Genomic DNA, 16,480 nt, shown 5'->3' with positions numbered 1-16,480 from the left:
TTTTTATTTCATGCCAAGGAGGCACCATTATAGGAAATTATAACCTGAGAGATGAGGGCGCTCTCCTTCAATTGAAATATATTTGTTAGAACACAGCATGGAAATGCAGTCAACAACAAAAAGAACAGTTATTGTCATTTTCTGATGTAAGTGTATTAAAATCACCAAATAAAATTAGATTGAAGCCAACGGTAAGGAATTCTCCAACTCTGTTAAACAACTGAGATTTATTTCTGTCTCCAGAGGCAGTATATACATTAATTATGTGATAATTTTCACCCTGATAAAAACAATCCAACATTAAAAGCCTACCATGAATTATTTCTCTTTTTCTAATTTTAATAACATCTTGAGATTTAATTTTGTCTGCTGTTGCCATTACCGAGTTTTTTTTTGTTTTTTTTTTTATGGATCTTTTACATCAATCCTGGCTGAGAGCGGGTACTGTGATTGGTTTCGTCTTGTGCAGAACACAGCGTGTGGCCAAACGCATTTTAGAAAAGAAAAAACCAGCATCAGCTGACTTCAAAGTTATGCTTAGACTAAAAGTAACAAGTAACGACAACCTTCCTAGAAACGTAGTGGAGACAAAAGTACAATATTTGTCTTTGAAATGTAGTGGAGTGAAAGTCATAAGTTTCCAAAAAGACAAATACTTAAGTAAAGTACTGAAGTAAATGTACTTCTTTACTCTCCACCACTGGATGTAGGTTTTATAAAGTTTTCAGTGTATTTTAAATGTGAATTGACCACAACCATGAGAAATACTACATCCTTGGGCATACAGTCACAAATGTGCCCAAACAATAGGTTGATCTGTCAGTATATCAATATTATATCGACACTGTGATATTTGACTGGATAGTGTTGACATGTTCAGCATCTTCAATCAGCTGTGCCACAGCGAGTCTGTGACAGGTGCTTCCAGTTTGCAGATGGTGGCTAAATCTGTCCACACAAAGGTGATCCTTTCAGCAGATATTTAGTAACAGCTGGATTGAGCTAACAAAGCAGTTTTGTGTGTTTGTGTGGTTTTTATTCAGTTTGGGAAATTCCACAATAAGTTTCTAGACTTTTTTCACCGTGACGGCACGAGGGGTGGCCTGCAGCATGTGAATGTACCATTTCTCAATCCTACTTTTATTACTAATACATTATCTTGCAGTTTCTTACATTCATACATTTAGATTTTTTCTCCAGAGAGTAAATGGCCATAGAAATCATAAACCAAGAGACTGACGCCACACAAAAATAATATCAAGAATCAAGAAACCAGAACTGTCTTAGTGAAATCTGTTTCGGCCTCCTCATTAACCCTGACATAAATGATTTTATCTAGTCTAAACCCCATGTCTCACATTATCTCGTGGTCTGAACAGAATGAGTTTATTTCAGATTTATTGGAGGCTTCATAATGGTATTTTCCCCTCTGTAGTTTCATTTATAGACACTCACAAATCAACCAATCGTCAGTGAATACAGTGATTTTCACGCTGGCAGCTCCCTCACATGGCGTGTACATGTTCAAAACCTCTGTTAACAAAGGATGTGTTTACTGAGAAGGCTTGGACTTTACAATGTAAACAGAAAACGTTTTTAGGGAGTGGAATGCAATATGACAAGTACGGTATGGTATCTGAGGGTTGGCTAAGAACAACATGTTTTTATACTGCGGTTGACAATAGATGACATCTCGTTACACCGGTGCAGTCTGGCAGTGGTTTGATCTAGAAAATTAATAATAAGGTTGTGTGTAGGTTGCGTGAGAATAAACTGACATATAATCACTGCTGTTGTTGTAACGTAAGCCACACTACAAACCAAGTTATTTATACCAGGAGGAGGGTGGAGGTTCAAAACTATAAGCAACTTTCTCTGATGGCAATAAATTGGACTTGGTATTGTGGATTATTTCACACAAAGCAGAGCCAGGATAAAATGCATTGCGACTATTTTATGATTAATTTAGGCTTATAAGATCAGTCTCCCATACATTTGATGCTTTTAGCTAACAGATTTTGGTGGTCTACAGCAGCGTTTCTCAACGTGGTGGTTGGAACCCTTAAGGGGGACTATGTGACAATTTCTGGGGGTCCCCAGATAGTTTTGGAGAATAAAACAATAACATCTTGTGGCAAGAATAATGAAAGCAGAGTCAGGAGGCAACTTTTTACATGTCTTCGACAGTAATTCAGAGGATGGGGTTGCAAACACCAACCAGATTGTTCTGGAGGGGCTTGCGACTCAAAAAGACTAAGAACCACTGGTGTAAAATTGTCCAAGTCATGACTTCATCTCAACCGTCAAGCAACTCGCTCGGCTTTCTGTAGCCAAAAAGCATGAAGTCCCATTTATACAGCTGGTACAGCTTCCTCCTGTCCTCTAGGGGCACCGTTCTGTACCAGTCCAACTCAGAATCAGGGGACGTCATGTTTTCATTGGAAGGAGGGAACTTAATGTCACCCTGCAGCTTTAAGATCTTCAGCAGCTGCTCAGCGTCCTCTTGAAGAGTCTCTTGATGGCCAATAAAATCATACCTGAGAAATAAAACACACCGGTGTCAATTTACAGGTGAAAATAAGCATTACTTTGTATTAACATTGAATTAATTAAAATGATATCCCAATAATCGGCCCTTCTTTTCCTTTTTTCACTCTGCGCTCCAATGACAGTTGAGCAAACTTGGTATATTGGTGTATATAGATATGCTACATGCTGGGCTTATTTATGTTGAAAAGAAAACAAAAATTCAAAGATGGTTGAAAGATGTTGCTGGGGGACCTGTAAAAGTGACATATATTCACATCTTAAATTAGCTAATGTTACCAAAACTCAAGCTAACTGGCTAGTTAATCTATATCAATCAGTAGCTAGCTAGTTAACTAAACATTAGCCAACTTACAATGTGACTTTATATGTCGCGTTTGCAGGAAAAATCGACTGAGGTAGTAGTAGAAGTTTTCTCAAGGGGTCCATTTTAAACATCAAAATCAGTTTACTCAACTTGAGGTGTGTCTTTCAAGGTCTAGTTGCATTATGGGAAGTCTAAATTTGAGGAGCTGGAACCATTCTGTGGATTAAAAGGATATTTCTGCCTCTACTGCATCAATTTTGATCATGCTTTTTTAAAAGCTTCTCACTTAACTTTATGAAAAAGGAAATCTAAATCACTGGAGTTTCCTTTATTTTTAATTTAGTCAAGTCAAGCATCAAATTCTTAAAAATCAGACATTAAGTCAACTTTAGTGATAAATAATTCGAGGACCCGGCAAACCAGGTTGTAGCCATGATTTTAGAAATAAGGTCAAGAAACAAATTCTGTAAAAATGCTAAATGCTGCTGTAGCCCTGTACAAAATTCATATAGGGTATAGAGCATAAAAAATCAGTAAAAAAAAAAAAAAAAAAAAAATTAAATATAATGTTGATGATGTTTTTAAAATTTTGACATTAAGAAGAAAAGTTCATGATAACTACAGTTCATAATGATAAAAGAAACAGTTAAAATATGTGCTGTATAAAATTATAAATATCATATGTGTGGCTTACAAGAATAGACTATTTACAGTTAAAAGATAAATAAATATTAAGGTTTTTAAGTTCATTTAAGTTCATAAAGTAACTGAGATTGGAGAGGAAAAAAGAAAGCAGTGTTTATGTGTAAAACCTTACCTGTTACCTGTCATGTGTCAATCATTTCATTACCTGTTTTGCCTTTGGTTGAGGTCAAGCTCACAAGCCAATCAGAGTGTTTATTGTCTGAGGGGGCGGGACTAGTGGCGCAGGGTAGTGTGGTGTGTACTGAGCACGCGCTAGGAGAGAGCGACAGACGCTATCGACCCTGAGAGCTAAGAAGAAGCGTCGTTTATTGAGGAGGTCGACTACTCGTGGGTCCTGGATATAAACTTCTGTGTAACCTGTCAGAGGTGAATATGATATGTATGTGGATATGTTGTGCTATATCTAAACTGTTATAGTGTGAAGAGACGGGATGTGTAACGGATTTAGCGACCTGCTAAATAGCGAGAGCATACTGTGCTAATGTGCCCGTGTATCGTAGCTGTAGCATTCAGATGTTTACAAAGCTAAGACGAGCTAATGCTAAGTCGAACAGAGATAGCGTTTGATGTTGTGGCTCATTTTATGATAATATGCTTAAAGGAGGCGGACGTTGGAGAAGGAGAGAGGTCGAGACGGGTTTCCAACAGATGGCCCCTGCTGTGTGCGTGTGTGCTTGTACCGCGCCATGTGTGTTTTACCTTCTTTGTGACTCGCCGCTGTGCATCATCGCCACGTGTGTGACAGAACCGTGACTGCCATTGCCATCTTACTCTTACCCCATGGATTTCGTGAGTACTAACAGAACAAACCAAAGTGCACGTGTTTTTATTTTAAGCTCAGTTGAGTGAAGTGGCCATTGTTGTTTTGGGCCTCACCTCCACAGGCCTGCAACGGGTTAAACTTATGGTGTATTTCAAATGAGTGTGTGGGCCCACAGGTATAATACAGAGTTTGAGTTTACTGTGCATTAAAATACTGTATTTTTGGATAACTGAAATAAGTGCAAAGGTTTCAAGTTAAGGGTTTTCATTGAAAAGAAAAAAGAGAGTTTTGTGTGAAACGGAGAAATTAAAGTGTACCTGTTGTTAACTGAAGTATCTAACAGAAAAAGGGTTAACTTGTTATTTTGAGTTGAGAGCAAGGTGAAACAAAACAAGAGCCTGTGAATTTTATTTTGAAAACCTTTTTTTTATTGTTTATTTTCATAGTTCTGTTGCAAAACTTGGATTTTTTTTTTGTTATTTCAGTCAAAATATTTTATTTGAATTTCTTATTTAACTTCTGTGAATAAACACCTGGGGACAGGATATTTTTCATTTAAAACACAGTTGTGGTGGTCATCATTTTCATTTAAGTACATTATTAGAGTTACATGAAAAAAAGTTGTATTTCCCTGCAACGAGCCCAGGCCCAGTCTCATCGTACTGCCCACTCTAGCTTTATTTCCACCTACATGGGACCTGGGTTAAACTGCTAAAATAGTAAATCCCCATTTTTAATCTATTTTTGTTGATTAAAGATGTTAAATGTGGGGGGGGAGTATGGGCTGTTTGTATGTGTAATTTGTCTATATTTATAGAACAGTAATTTCTCCTCAGGTTCACAAACAAACCAAATTCACAGGAACAACACAAACATGAGCCTTAAAGCCACAGCTGGTGGTAAACGTGGCCTTACTGTATGAGACAGGGGTGGCACAGGCGGGTCATCTGCCTCCAGTGGGGTTCAAAGGGCTGCATCTCTTTCTCCACCAGGTACCGAATGAAGTCGTAAAAAGAGGGTCGCACGCCGGATGCAAACGCCTCATCCGCTGTCTTCGGTGGATCAGACTGATTTCCATACAGCTGCAGAATCATCCGGGCATAGTTCTGATAGAAGTGCTCATTGTGCTTCATGAACTTGTCTCGATAGGCAGAGATGAGGCGGACAAAAGGGTCCCGGACGAACAGGAACTTGGTGTAGTTCTTCAGCTTCTCCTGCAATCAACAGATAAATATACATCAACCCTCCATCACACACACATCCTGTTCTGAGTGAATCACCTACTGACTGAGTCTCACGCCTACATGTCGGTTAATTTTTAACTACTCCAGATACACAAGTACCTTTAGTGACACTTCTGGTGTCATTGTCTGAACTGACCTTTATCTCTGTTCTTGGAAAGCCGTCCAGGTGAGTGAGCTGGTTCGAGACGTGGACCAGTTGATCAGGTATGGACATGGGGTCAACATATGGCTTCGTCTGGTTCAGGACAAACATAACCCTTTTCCAGTTGGTACACGCCACCTGTAGATGAGAACAAGACTAAAGGTCCAAAACAGGGATACTCAACTTGTGGCAAGTGGGCCAAAATAGATCGATTTACACTGTTTTTCACAAGAAATTGGGTCCAGACCCTCTGTAACTTCCGCCTATAGTTGCACTTGAGCAGCAAGTAGCAACACCTATAGTAGTAACCATGTCTAAAAACTAATCCTAACCCTCTTTCCTCATTACACAGATTTTAAGATGTGACTGTACGTCGCTTTTACAAGTTCCCCAGCAACATTTTCACCATCATCAAAATTGTGACCCTGCTCCATATATGTGTACAGGAAACAGGAAACCAGAAAGCAAGTCAAAGCCAGAGGGGGCAGGACAGATGGAAATGTCAACAGTTTGATAATTTTTAATCTGAGAATGGCTCTGTGTAAATAATAAGTAAGCTTTTGGAGGAACAGTGTAGATGACTCATAATATGTTCTCTAAAACAGCAAGATTCCAACATGATGGATTCACGTATAAAGGCTTTAATTACTGTGGGGTTATAAGACTTAATAAACTATATTCTTTAACAGCAAAAGGCAGTTCTGTATGTCCACATTGTGTACTGAAAGTGTTCTGTGTTTTTCTGTCACCTTGGGAATGTAACAGTAAATGATTTCATGATTGTCATCCACAATGAAGTAACTCAGCTCTTCGTCAGTCATGTCTTCCAAACGGTGCTGCCCCTCAGAAAATTTTTCTTTGTCAGCATCACACATTTCTCGCAGCAGCTGCAGTCTCAGCTGCTGATCGATCCTCTCTGCTATGAAAAGATGAACAATATGTTGTAACTGTTAGAAGTGCATCACAATATGATATTTCATAGATTCTTTGGACAAGACACGATATCTGCTGATATCATAAAGTCTGTTTGAAACTTTTGTGATTAAAAAGTAGATTTATTTTCACTCCTGTTTCTCAGCCCTCTGCAGCAGCAATCCACGAAGAAATCACAGACCCACAGACCAGCCAGACGAGACCTCTTTTGGGATTAAAAAACAGATTTATCTCCACGTTTGCTTGTGTGCAGCAGCGATCACGGAGGAGCTGTGCTGTTTTGCAGTAAGATAATTTGTCTGTCCATGTTGACCGCTGACCGGAGGAGAAATGTATTTGAAAGTGACGTTGTGAGAGTAAAGAGAGGAGGGATGTAAAGGAAAGACTTCTCTGGCGAGTACTGACACGCAAATACACAAGGGGCGCCACTGGCATTTTTGACACACCAAGTCACCGTGTCACGCTGATTTGCATTTCCATTGCCACTTTTATCGCGCCAAGTCTTGCCTGAGATGGACCGACTGGAGCGGGGCCAAAGTGAGCTCAGCTCTGCTCCAAGCGGGCTCCTGTCACGTCTCACCGACTGCAGCCAAACTGTGACGAGCATCCTTTCCTCCCCCTTGAAGTGTGTGTTGCGATACTGAGCTCAAGTAAACACAAGAGAGCAGAAATACTTTTTTAAAAGTCTTTATATGTGCAGATGTCAGCACTGTTTGTACTCTCAGGTATTTGCTTTATTACACACAGTGGATGCCTGTTGGTCCGTGCTCGCTCAAGATTGCCTCACTAAACTGTTGCGTGCGTGCATGAAATACGTGCTGCTCATCTGGTAGGAGAGGAGAAGATGAAACGTAGCTCAGATGAGACTCAACAATCAACTGTTTTTAGGCTTTCTACCTATTGCGGCTTAATATAGCGGATTTAAAAAATAGGTGAATTTCCTTTGAGGAGATGACAGGCGGTGGTGAGAGCCAAGAGTCAAATATTTGTCTTTTTGAAGATTAATCGGGTGAGGTCACAAACTAAACTAAAAATACACTACCTAATTCTCAAAGCATTTCACATCCAGTGGAGCACAGAATACAAACAAATCATTATTTCAACAAATCAAATCCCTTCCTAACCAGGAGGAGGATATACAGCAGGAACAGAAATTCACACAGACACAAACTGTACCTCTCGTTTCTTGTGGCAAATCCCATCGATAAATGGAAAACATGATGAGACACAGGGATCCAAATCCGAGGAGCCTCAGCCACTCTCTGCATGCTGCCATTAAACCTGGAGTTACACTGTGTGTCAGTGAACCAGAAACAATTTTAAAAAAGCACACTGAATGTAGAGAATTTAAGGTGGAAAGCCATTATCCCTTCGTTTCCCTTATTACACGTATCAGTCACAAAAGATTTACATTCAAGCTCTACCAAAAGTGGACTTTAAACATTTTAGACTCTGTAAAAAAATGTTTTGTACCAGTTTGAATAACACTGTGACTGAGTACGATTCCAAAATCCACAATTAAATCAAAGATGAAGTCACATTCATTTGTTTCAATGGAAATGTCAAAAAAAGTTAGGAAGTAGTAAACTTGTGCCAACCTGTAGTCTTGTGTTGAAATAATTTACTTTTCTCCTTGAGAAAAAAATTGCATTTCAGAAATGGTTGAGAACTCTCATTTAAGTGAAGGTGAACAATAGTTGATGATGTCGAATTTGAAAATTTGTGTTTTCTCAGCTTTTTTGGTTTTAGAGTGTACTGACACTGTGTCAGTGAAATAAACAAAATCCATCGCTAGAGGAACAATGAGCATCACTTAAATATAACACATAATAAATAGTCACTCACCTTGCTGCACAGTTCTCTGATAGATGATCTGACTCTGAGAGAAAACCACTGATCAGTACCTCAGATTACAGGAACATATTGAAAAAGGCCTGCCTGTGGCTGCAGAAGCTTTTAACTGAAATATTAACCCTTTTATCTCCGAAATGTTTCGTAGGAATGGGGGAGCTGCAAAGGTTTGCACTCAACGGTGTGCTTGGTTCCTCTGATTGAAGGTCCGTACTACTTTATTTCCTGAATCAGTAAAAATGTAAATTGATCCAAGCACAGTTAACCCTTTGCTGCCACTACTGACCTTAAATTCACACAAATTAATGGAGGCTGTCAGTCAACAGAATGCAGTACTAAAATCTGTTCAATTTAAGTTATTCTGTGCAGTTTAAAATAGCTGTGGCTTTACTTTGATTGTTCTGCTGTTGCAGTGTTAGGTTTCTCCTCACAGATTTCACATCTGATGTAAGTGTTTAAAGGGATGGTTCACCCTAAAGTCAAAAATACATAGCTTTTGAGATACTGGCTGCAGAGATGTTGTTAATAAATGATTAAGTTTTGCAGGTGTAGAGATGCGTAAAAAAGTTTTGGGCATGGAGATGTGTACGCGCACAAAGCTTTTGTAGTTGGAGAAATGTTTTGTTTGTTTATAATTAAAATTTGTGCGGAAATATTATCAGTTATAGTGAGGCCACACAAAGTCTGAGGAACAGACGTTCAAATTTCATATCAGTTCATGTGAAGTTAAGAAGTTTTAAAAGGTACGATTTACGAGTATGACCTTTTGACCCTGTCGTTATGCCTGTTCCTGATTGGTTGCACATTGCCAGCTGATAAGCAAAGCAGCAGGCAGAAGGTTGCAGCGCATTTCGTTACTTGTTTGCATATTCAGTTTTCTGCTGTCTTTGCTTGTAAGATACCAGGGATGCTTGTGGCCCTACGTCTGTACAGTAACTACAGTCAAGTTCACAGGCAACTGACACTCCTTGTGTTATATGCAGTCTGAAGAAACACTGTATTTCACTATCTACAGTATATGGAGCAAAGTGGGATGGTTAAAGACTTGAAGTGATTGACACTTTTCACTTTTTGTATGACATTTTACAGACATTGCAGCCCTAGATTAAACATGACAATGACATTTAGTCTTTGTTATTATTTGATAATAATAAATAAGACAATTTGTAGAGGGGGAAGTAAAATTTGATTGTAAGCAACCAGTCAAACACAGTTTAATAAACAAAAAATGAGCAATAATAGCTACACTGGAAAGAAGTCCTCTTCATTCTGGTGACAGATTTATTCAGGAAACGTCTCTGAGTTGTATTAAGAAAATTAGCTTCATGACTATGAAATTTCCGGAATAAAATAAAAAGATAACAATAATGCACAAATTGCCATCCTTCCACTCAAAATAAGGGATGCTATTTTTCTCTCCAATGCTAATCACATGCTTTGATTTGCACAATAATTCTCAAAGTCTTTCCAGAATGTAAAACAATATGGACCAGGACAGATGAGTTATAGTTTCCTCTTCAGTCTTGCAGAAAGTAGATTTGTTATCAACATCTCAAAGCCAGAAAGTATATGTGTGTTGGATATGTTGTATGTAATATTTTAAGATGTATTTCTTTAATTTTATTTGTGATACAGAAGGGAAGAAGCCGTGCCTTGCTCTCAACAGTAATTCTGCTTCTAGGGTTGTGATACATTTCTGTATGCATGCATTGATATGAAATTATGTTAATATATTTTTCATTTTGCTATTGGGTTCTGTAGTCCTCACAATTATCTCAACACTGAAGCGGTAACCAGCCAACAAAACACTTCCTCCCCGCAGGACCAGGGGCAACTTTCAAGGACCAGCGTGAAAACTTTATTAAAAACTTAGAGGCTCATTGCAGTTGCAAGAACCGACAAATAAAGACACGTAAAGCACCAGAAAAACCGACCTCTTGAAGGTCTCACGTCAGTCACACTGCCGCTCCACGTTTTGCTGTCTAATCTTTGGCAGCACGTTCAGCCAGGTAATTACCTGTTAAGCCTCTCTGAGGGAAGGAGGTCAAGAGGAGGAAAAACAGAACGGACGGGACACCGTGCAGCCATTCACAACACGGGTGGAGCTCTAACTGGAGGAGGACGAGACCGGCTGCGCTGCTCGACCTCTCGTCGTTTTTCTTTTCTCACCATTTAGGACAGGAAGTTAAGGTAAGTGAGATGTTGGAAATCAATGAAACCAAAGAAAGTACTTTTGATAACAAGTGTTCGATTCTCTTGCAACCTTTCCTTTTGCATCCAAGAAAGATTTTTCTCTCATTGCATCTTCAGCAAGTCCAAACTGCTCTTTATCCACAGCATGTCCAAGGCAGAAGAGAGGACACAGTCTACAACTTCTGTCGAATCGGCCGCATCAAGGTAGGTTTAGATCCATATATTCGCACATTCTGTAGCTGACCTACCAAAAAATGTTTCTTCATGAGTGATGGAGAAAATGTTTCACTTGCCCTTTTGCTATTTATTGTTTGCTATTTTTTTTTTTCCCATATTGCAGCAAAGATGGTGCCTCCCCAGCAGGTTCAGTCTCTGAAACACCCAAGAAATCGTCAAAGAAGTCCAAGAAAAACACTGAGAGCATGAACAAAGTCTACAACTCTGTGCTCGACAGTGTTTTTGGAGCGGTGAGTACGGCAGTTGACAGCCACGTTTTGCAAATTAGAAGCTGAACTGGATGTGTGCGTCCTTTTGTGGCTGCGACGACCTCTGCAGCGGCTCCGTGACCTTTAATCACTCAGTTCTAACTTTCAACACCAAGCCTCCAGTTCCTGCCTGAATTAAAGACGCAGCTGAACATGAAGCTTTTCCTCGCAGACAGTTTAAAGCACATTCATCTTTTAATATTGGGCAGAGAGGGGTTTGGACATTCCTTGAAAATCTATAATTTGCATGCTTAAGATCCAAAGGCACAGGTCTCCACGACACAGTGGAAGCTCGTTCCTAATTAAAGACGCCGTACTGTGCGTCAGACGTTCAAACGCCGGAGTCAGAAGTGAGGTGGCGGTTGGGCGGCGTGCTCACAGTTTTGTTCCTGATCTTTCTCGAGCTGCTATCACTAAGCCTGGTGTGTCTGTAGTATTAGTGTCTCATTAGTTGAGGCTTACTGCCACACCTCGTTAGGGTTATCCAGATGAAGAGCACTGCCAAACACTCGTCTGAATCAACTAGAAAATATTCATCTTTTCCATCGTGGATATGAATTGTTCTCTTGCACAATAGAAACTTGTTAACGTCCACTTTTGACATTAACATGCATCATTTTAAATCTTTGACATTTATTTCATTAAAAGTTGGTGTTAAGATACAATTGCAGTATTTCACAGTGTTTATCTTAATTGTAAAGAAAAAAAAACACAGACACATTTCAACATGTGTTTTCTTACTGTTTTCTGCAGGACAGAGAGTTAGCTCAGGCTGAGCTGGACGGTAAGTGTCACCGCCACAGCTCATTGTAATGTCATTACCACTGCGAACATGTTATCAGCTGCACACTGAGTAACATCAGAAAGTCCTAAAACCCTCCATCTTTATTTCAGTACTGAAAAATTACACCAAACAAGGATTATCATGGATGTCAACAGTGGTGGAATGTAACTAACAACATTTACTCAAGTATTGTACTTTGCTAGAGTTAAGGCTTTAATTGAGCAAACATTTCAGAGATAAAGATTGTACTATTAACTTGGCTGCATTTATTTGTATTAGTTACTTGTTACTTGGCTTGGATTTTATAAAATTATATATTAGGTAAGCAGCAGTATATAAAGTAATTAGCTGCCATCTTTACCAGCTGCAGATGCAACATTTATAATCCAGGAATATATGATCCTGAAAAAAAGCCATTCTGCATGATGAGCGATGTTACTTTTGGTACTTTAAGGATATTTTAATGTTAATATTTTAAGGAAAAAGTATGAATGCATACACTTCTAATAAAGCATGTTTACACTGTAGTATTGCTGCTTTTACTCAAGTAGAATATCTGAATACTTCTTCCACCATTCCATATTAGTGTTTGTTAATATAAACAAAACTTATTTTGGTATTTTTCCACTTTACTCAGTCACATGAACAAGTGTCTAAATGTAAAAGTTTGCAAATTTTGGCTAATTTGCCAATCCTACCAGCTCCTTTATTAGATACCTCTTTAGTTATATTTTAGAATATCAATTTTAGAACTGTGATGTTGCAGTAATAGCATCATCCTCAACCTTCGTTCCTGATGAACCACGTCAGGAATAGCCATCTTTGTGACCCCTGACCTTTCTTACAGAGCTGCAGGAGGCCTTCAAAGAGTTTGACTACGACCAAGATGGATACCTGAACTACAAAGATGTGGCTGAATGCATGAGGACCATGGGATACATGCCCACGGAAATGGAGCTGCTGGAGATAGTGCAACAAATCAAGATGAGAAGTGAGCTTTAAAATATAAAATACAAGCACACAGGGGCTAGAAAACATTCATTATACATTGAATTTAAAAGCTCACAAATATTACATGCATGCTCTGATCTGAACATCCCATTAAGCCTCTTTTCCATTTCCTGGGCCCTGACGTCGCTCCTCTCCGCAGTGGGCGGTTTGATGGATTTTGATGACTTTGTTGAGCTGATGGGACCCAGGATGATGGGAGAGACTGCTCACATGCTGGGACTCAAAGAGCTCCAGTCGGCCTTCGTACAGGTCAGTCGAGTGATAACAAAACAATCCACGCAGTTACGAAGTCACAGCAAGAGGAAAGAGAGGGTTAAAAAGGACAGATTAAATTTTATTAACGTGAGCTGATGAGACCTGTAAAGAACTGAAGTCTGGTTGTGTGCATGGCAGTGAGAAACAAAAGGAAATTATTTTTCCAACTATAACTTAAAAGTAAAACCACCTTTTCCTCCTGCTTTCAAGCCATTTTCATCTCTATCTCTGTTTTTAAAGTTTGACCTCGACGGCGATGGAAAGATCAACCAGGACGAGATGAAGGAGGCGGTCAAGACGCTGCTGGGGGAGAAGCTGAAGAAAGGAGAGCTGGAGGAGATCTTAAAGGAGCTGGACATCAACGCAGACGGAAACATCGACTTCGAGGGTATGTGTACATTGTATTATTCGCGCGCGTACATCGCTGGCACCACGCCGCGCTGACTCCGCCCCATCTGTTTTGTCTCCTCTCTCTCGTCTTCAGAGTTTGTGATGATGCTCTCCATTCGCTAGCGGCTGAAACGACTGACAGCAAGGACAGGACCCGCCAACTCTTCTGAATGGTTCCACACACACTTAATACAACCATCGAATCTTGACGATTTGGTCATGTTTGTAATGTAGGTATAGATTTCTACAACATAACGTGTGCCTCACTCTGTAACGACTGTCTGAATGATGAATTGTTAACGGAAACACAATGACTCCTGTATCAAATATGGCGCGCGCTGTCAAGAGAGATTATTTTGGTAGATACATGAACTTTTTGCAGAGATATAACATGTAAATACAACTGAAATTGTTTGCTATTTTAATAAATAAATAAATATGTATTTTCTAAACGTGCCTTTCAATTAAACCAGGGGTTTTCAATGTTATTTGACCCCAAAGACTTTCAACATTTAAGCCAAAACAACCTAATATTGCTGTTTTATAACTTCAGACTATGCAAAATACATAAAGTCTAAAAAAAAAAAGCATTTAGTAGTTTCTGTCAAACCAAACCACACACATTAAGGACATTCTATGTGATATACTTCTGATAACTAATGTAATAATTAATGTAGAGCTGCAACAATTAGTCAATTAACTGTTCAGCAGTTGACTGTTAAATTAATCTCCAACTGTTTTGAAAATCAGTTTATCTTTGTGAGTCAAAATTTTCTGATTTCAGCTTCTAAACAGTGAATATTTTCTGGTTTCTTCACTTCCCTCTGTCAGTAAGCTGAAGTTCTTTGGGCTCTGACATTTCAGAATGTCTCGTTTCACCTTTTTCTGACATTTTCTGGACCAAATAGGACATTTATTAAAGGGATAGTTCACCCAAAAACGAAAATTCAGTCCACAAAACACTTTGACAGTGAAACAGCAAGAAAACTGGTCACCGTTCACTTCCACTGTTTGAGAGATTCTGCAGCGCCGTTTTCCTGTGAAACTCCAGCAGTGTTTTGTGTACTAAAAAAAACTAAACCTAACCACCGACTGGAATGAGTATGAATAGATAATGACTGGATTTTCATTTTTGTGTGAACTATCCCTTTAACCAAGACAACGACTGACTGCAGCCCCAGACTGATGTGTCTGATGAGGCTCCACTGAAACTGTCTGGTGCCCCCTGGTGGCTTTAAAACCCCTGAACCGAACAACACAACACTGTTTTAATACACAATAGGTCATTGAATGGGCTGATCACATTTAATCCTCTCAAACAGACTTTATTCCAAAAAACAAGTCATGTATTACCTCCAGGTCAATGTCAAACAAAATGGAAATGATAATGTCATTATCATCTAGAGAATATAAGTTAAATATAAATTAAGTTTGTTGTCAATTGTTAACAACAATGCAGCTTTGAGCTTTGTCAGGTCTACTGTCTTCAGAGTCAGAGAAGCATTTGCACATCCAAAACCACGGTGCAGGTGTGTCCAAAAAAAAAGTCACATTTCAGAATAAAATCCCACATCAGGCCAACATTTGATGGTGGCACTGGAACTAACCAAGCAGAGCTTATTGTCTCCTATTTTAAAAAAAAAAATCTAAAAGCTTAACACTACTGGTAACTTAATCTGCTTATTATTATAACATCAAACTATATGTGCACACAATTCAGAGAGATCTGCAACATGCAGCACATGTACTCCGCTGAAATGAAAGTCTCGTTGTCAGACAAGAAACAGAAAACAAGGAGAGACGCTCGGCTCCTAGTAAGCGTGAAGGTCACACTGGAATCAGTGTTTCACAGGAGGAGAAGAGATGGAGGAGGCCCTGCAGTCATAGGAGTCAGGAAGATTTCACCTGTCAGAGGAGACGTCGATGTTTCTTTTCATGCACAAAGCGGATTGGATAAAGCCACATTGATCTTGCTCACGGTTGGTCGACCCATAACTTTGCAGGCCTGGGTGATAAAATGTGTAAAATGTTCAGTAGTTTCTATTAAATACCAACCGCTGTGAAAGCATGTAACAGATACACTCTGGCTCATGAGCAGCCTATCACATGCTTCCATAATGGAGCGTGTGACATGATTGACATGCAAACAGCCAATCATTTAACAGGTGTGCTGTTCAGTTACACCACTGACATGTGACACACGAACACGAACAGCATGACGTGAGGAAATCGGTGCGGATGTAGAAAAGTACAGGTCAGCCGTATTTACTGTGTGTCACGGTGAGATCATTCATGTATCTTAAAATATTCGTGTAATCTTATTTTTTGTGTTTTTTAATTATCACCTGTGTGCCTCGATAAATAAAGCCCTTAACTACAAAATAAAGCGGCTCTTTTCAAAATAAAGTAGTTAAATTCAACCCTTCTTCTCCCGGTCTTTATTAAAAATAAATCTTATCAATAATTATTGATATAGAGCGAAAAGAAAGATTTTATCATGATTGAATTTTCAGCTATATCGCCCAGTCTACTCATGTTTCAGTTCAGTTAATTCTTTTGATTCAATTGAAAACTCAAGCATATGCGATTTTATGTCTTCATTAAAAACTGAGGAAAAAATATAATTTGGCAATTCTGGAGTTATGCTTCGGGCGTGTCTGTCATGTGTGAGCGCTTTGCTGCCTGTTCACCACCCAGCCCATACTTACAGATTTATATGTGTAGGTGGATATGAGCGTATGTACATTAGCAGTTCTGCAGCAGACTTGGTGCAACAAATGACAGATTTCTCTTTTGTTTTGTATTAAAATATTCATATATTTATTTTATTTTCTTTTTTTTTAAAGTTAATAACATTTATTAATGTTTTT

The 16,480-nt window shown here is 39.0% G+C and overlaps 2 protein-coding genes across 3 annotated transcripts; one reads left to right on the top strand and one right to left on the bottom strand.

Moving 5' to 3' along the window:
* Positions 1-1,985: 1,985 nt before the first annotated feature.
* On the bottom strand, positions 1,986-8,640 carry LOC146305470 (carbohydrate sulfotransferase 12-like). Its single transcript, XM_084712979.1, has 5 exons — positions 7,818-8,640; positions 6,458-6,624; positions 5,703-5,846; positions 5,238-5,536; positions 1,986-2,537 (listed from the first exon to the last, which is right to left on the bottom strand). The coding sequence occupies exons 1-5, from the start codon at positions 7,915-7,917 to the stop codon at positions 2,297-2,299; spliced, it is 951 nt and encodes a 316-aa protein (XP_084569105.1). The 5' UTR covers positions 7,918-8,640; the 3' UTR covers positions 1,986-2,296.
* A 243-nt stretch (positions 8,641-8,883) lies between these two features.
* Positions 8,884-13,927, top strand: LOC146305469 (calcium-binding protein 2-like). Of its 2 annotated transcripts, XM_084711754.1 has the most exons (8): positions 8,884-10,682; positions 10,830-10,889; positions 11,026-11,152; positions 11,924-11,954; positions 12,802-12,945; positions 13,105-13,214; positions 13,461-13,608; positions 13,705-13,927. In XM_084711754.1, the coding sequence occupies exons 2-8, from the start codon at positions 10,831-10,833 to the stop codon at positions 13,731-13,733; spliced, it is 648 nt and encodes a 215-aa protein (XP_084567880.1). In that variant the 5' UTR covers positions 8,884-10,682; position 10,830; the 3' UTR covers positions 13,734-13,927. The 2 variants fall into 2 exon arrangements, with proteins under 2 accessions (XP_084567880.1, XP_084567879.1); XM_084711753.1 differs by having other exon boundaries at positions 8,884-10,889.
* The last annotated feature ends 2,553 nt before the right edge of the window (positions 13,928-16,480 follow it).

Source organism: Lutjanus erythropterus, chromosome 23 (genome assembly GCF_056507025.1).
Source record: "Lutjanus erythropterus isolate fLutEry1 chromosome 23, fLutEry1.hap2, whole genome shotgun sequence".
NCBI lineage: Eukaryota > Metazoa > Chordata > Actinopteri > Lutjaniformes > Lutjanidae > Lutjanus > Lutjanus erythropterus.
This window is presented reverse-complemented; position numbering and strand designations above follow the sequence as displayed.

Excerpts from the sequence above, each read along its gene's own strand:
- LOC146305470 (XM_084712979.1), bottom strand. The coding sequence starts at position 7,917 with ATGGCAGCATGCAGAGAGTGGCTGAGGCTCCTCGGATTTGGATCCCTG. Across the intron at positions 6,625-7,817 it reads TTTGCCACAAGAAACGAGAG|AGAGGATCGATCAGCAGCTG; the intron begins GTACAGTTTGTG and ends TTTTCATAGCAG. Across the intron at positions 5,847-6,457 it reads TTTACTGTTACATTCCCAAG|GTGGCGTGTACCAACTGGAA; the intron begins GTGACAGAAAAA and ends TCTCATCTACAG.
- LOC146305469 (XM_084711753.1), top strand. The coding sequence starts at position 10,705 with ATGAAACCAAAGAAAGTACTTTTGATAACAAGTGTTCGATTCTCTTGC. Across the intron at positions 12,946-13,104 it reads GCAACAAATCAAGATGAGAA|TGGGCGGTTTGATGGATTTT; the intron begins GTGAGCTTTAAA and ends TCCTCTCCGCAG. Across the intron at positions 13,215-13,460 it reads TCCAGTCGGCCTTCGTACAG|TTTGACCTCGACGGCGATGG; the intron begins GTCAGTCGAGTG and ends CTGTTTTTAAAG.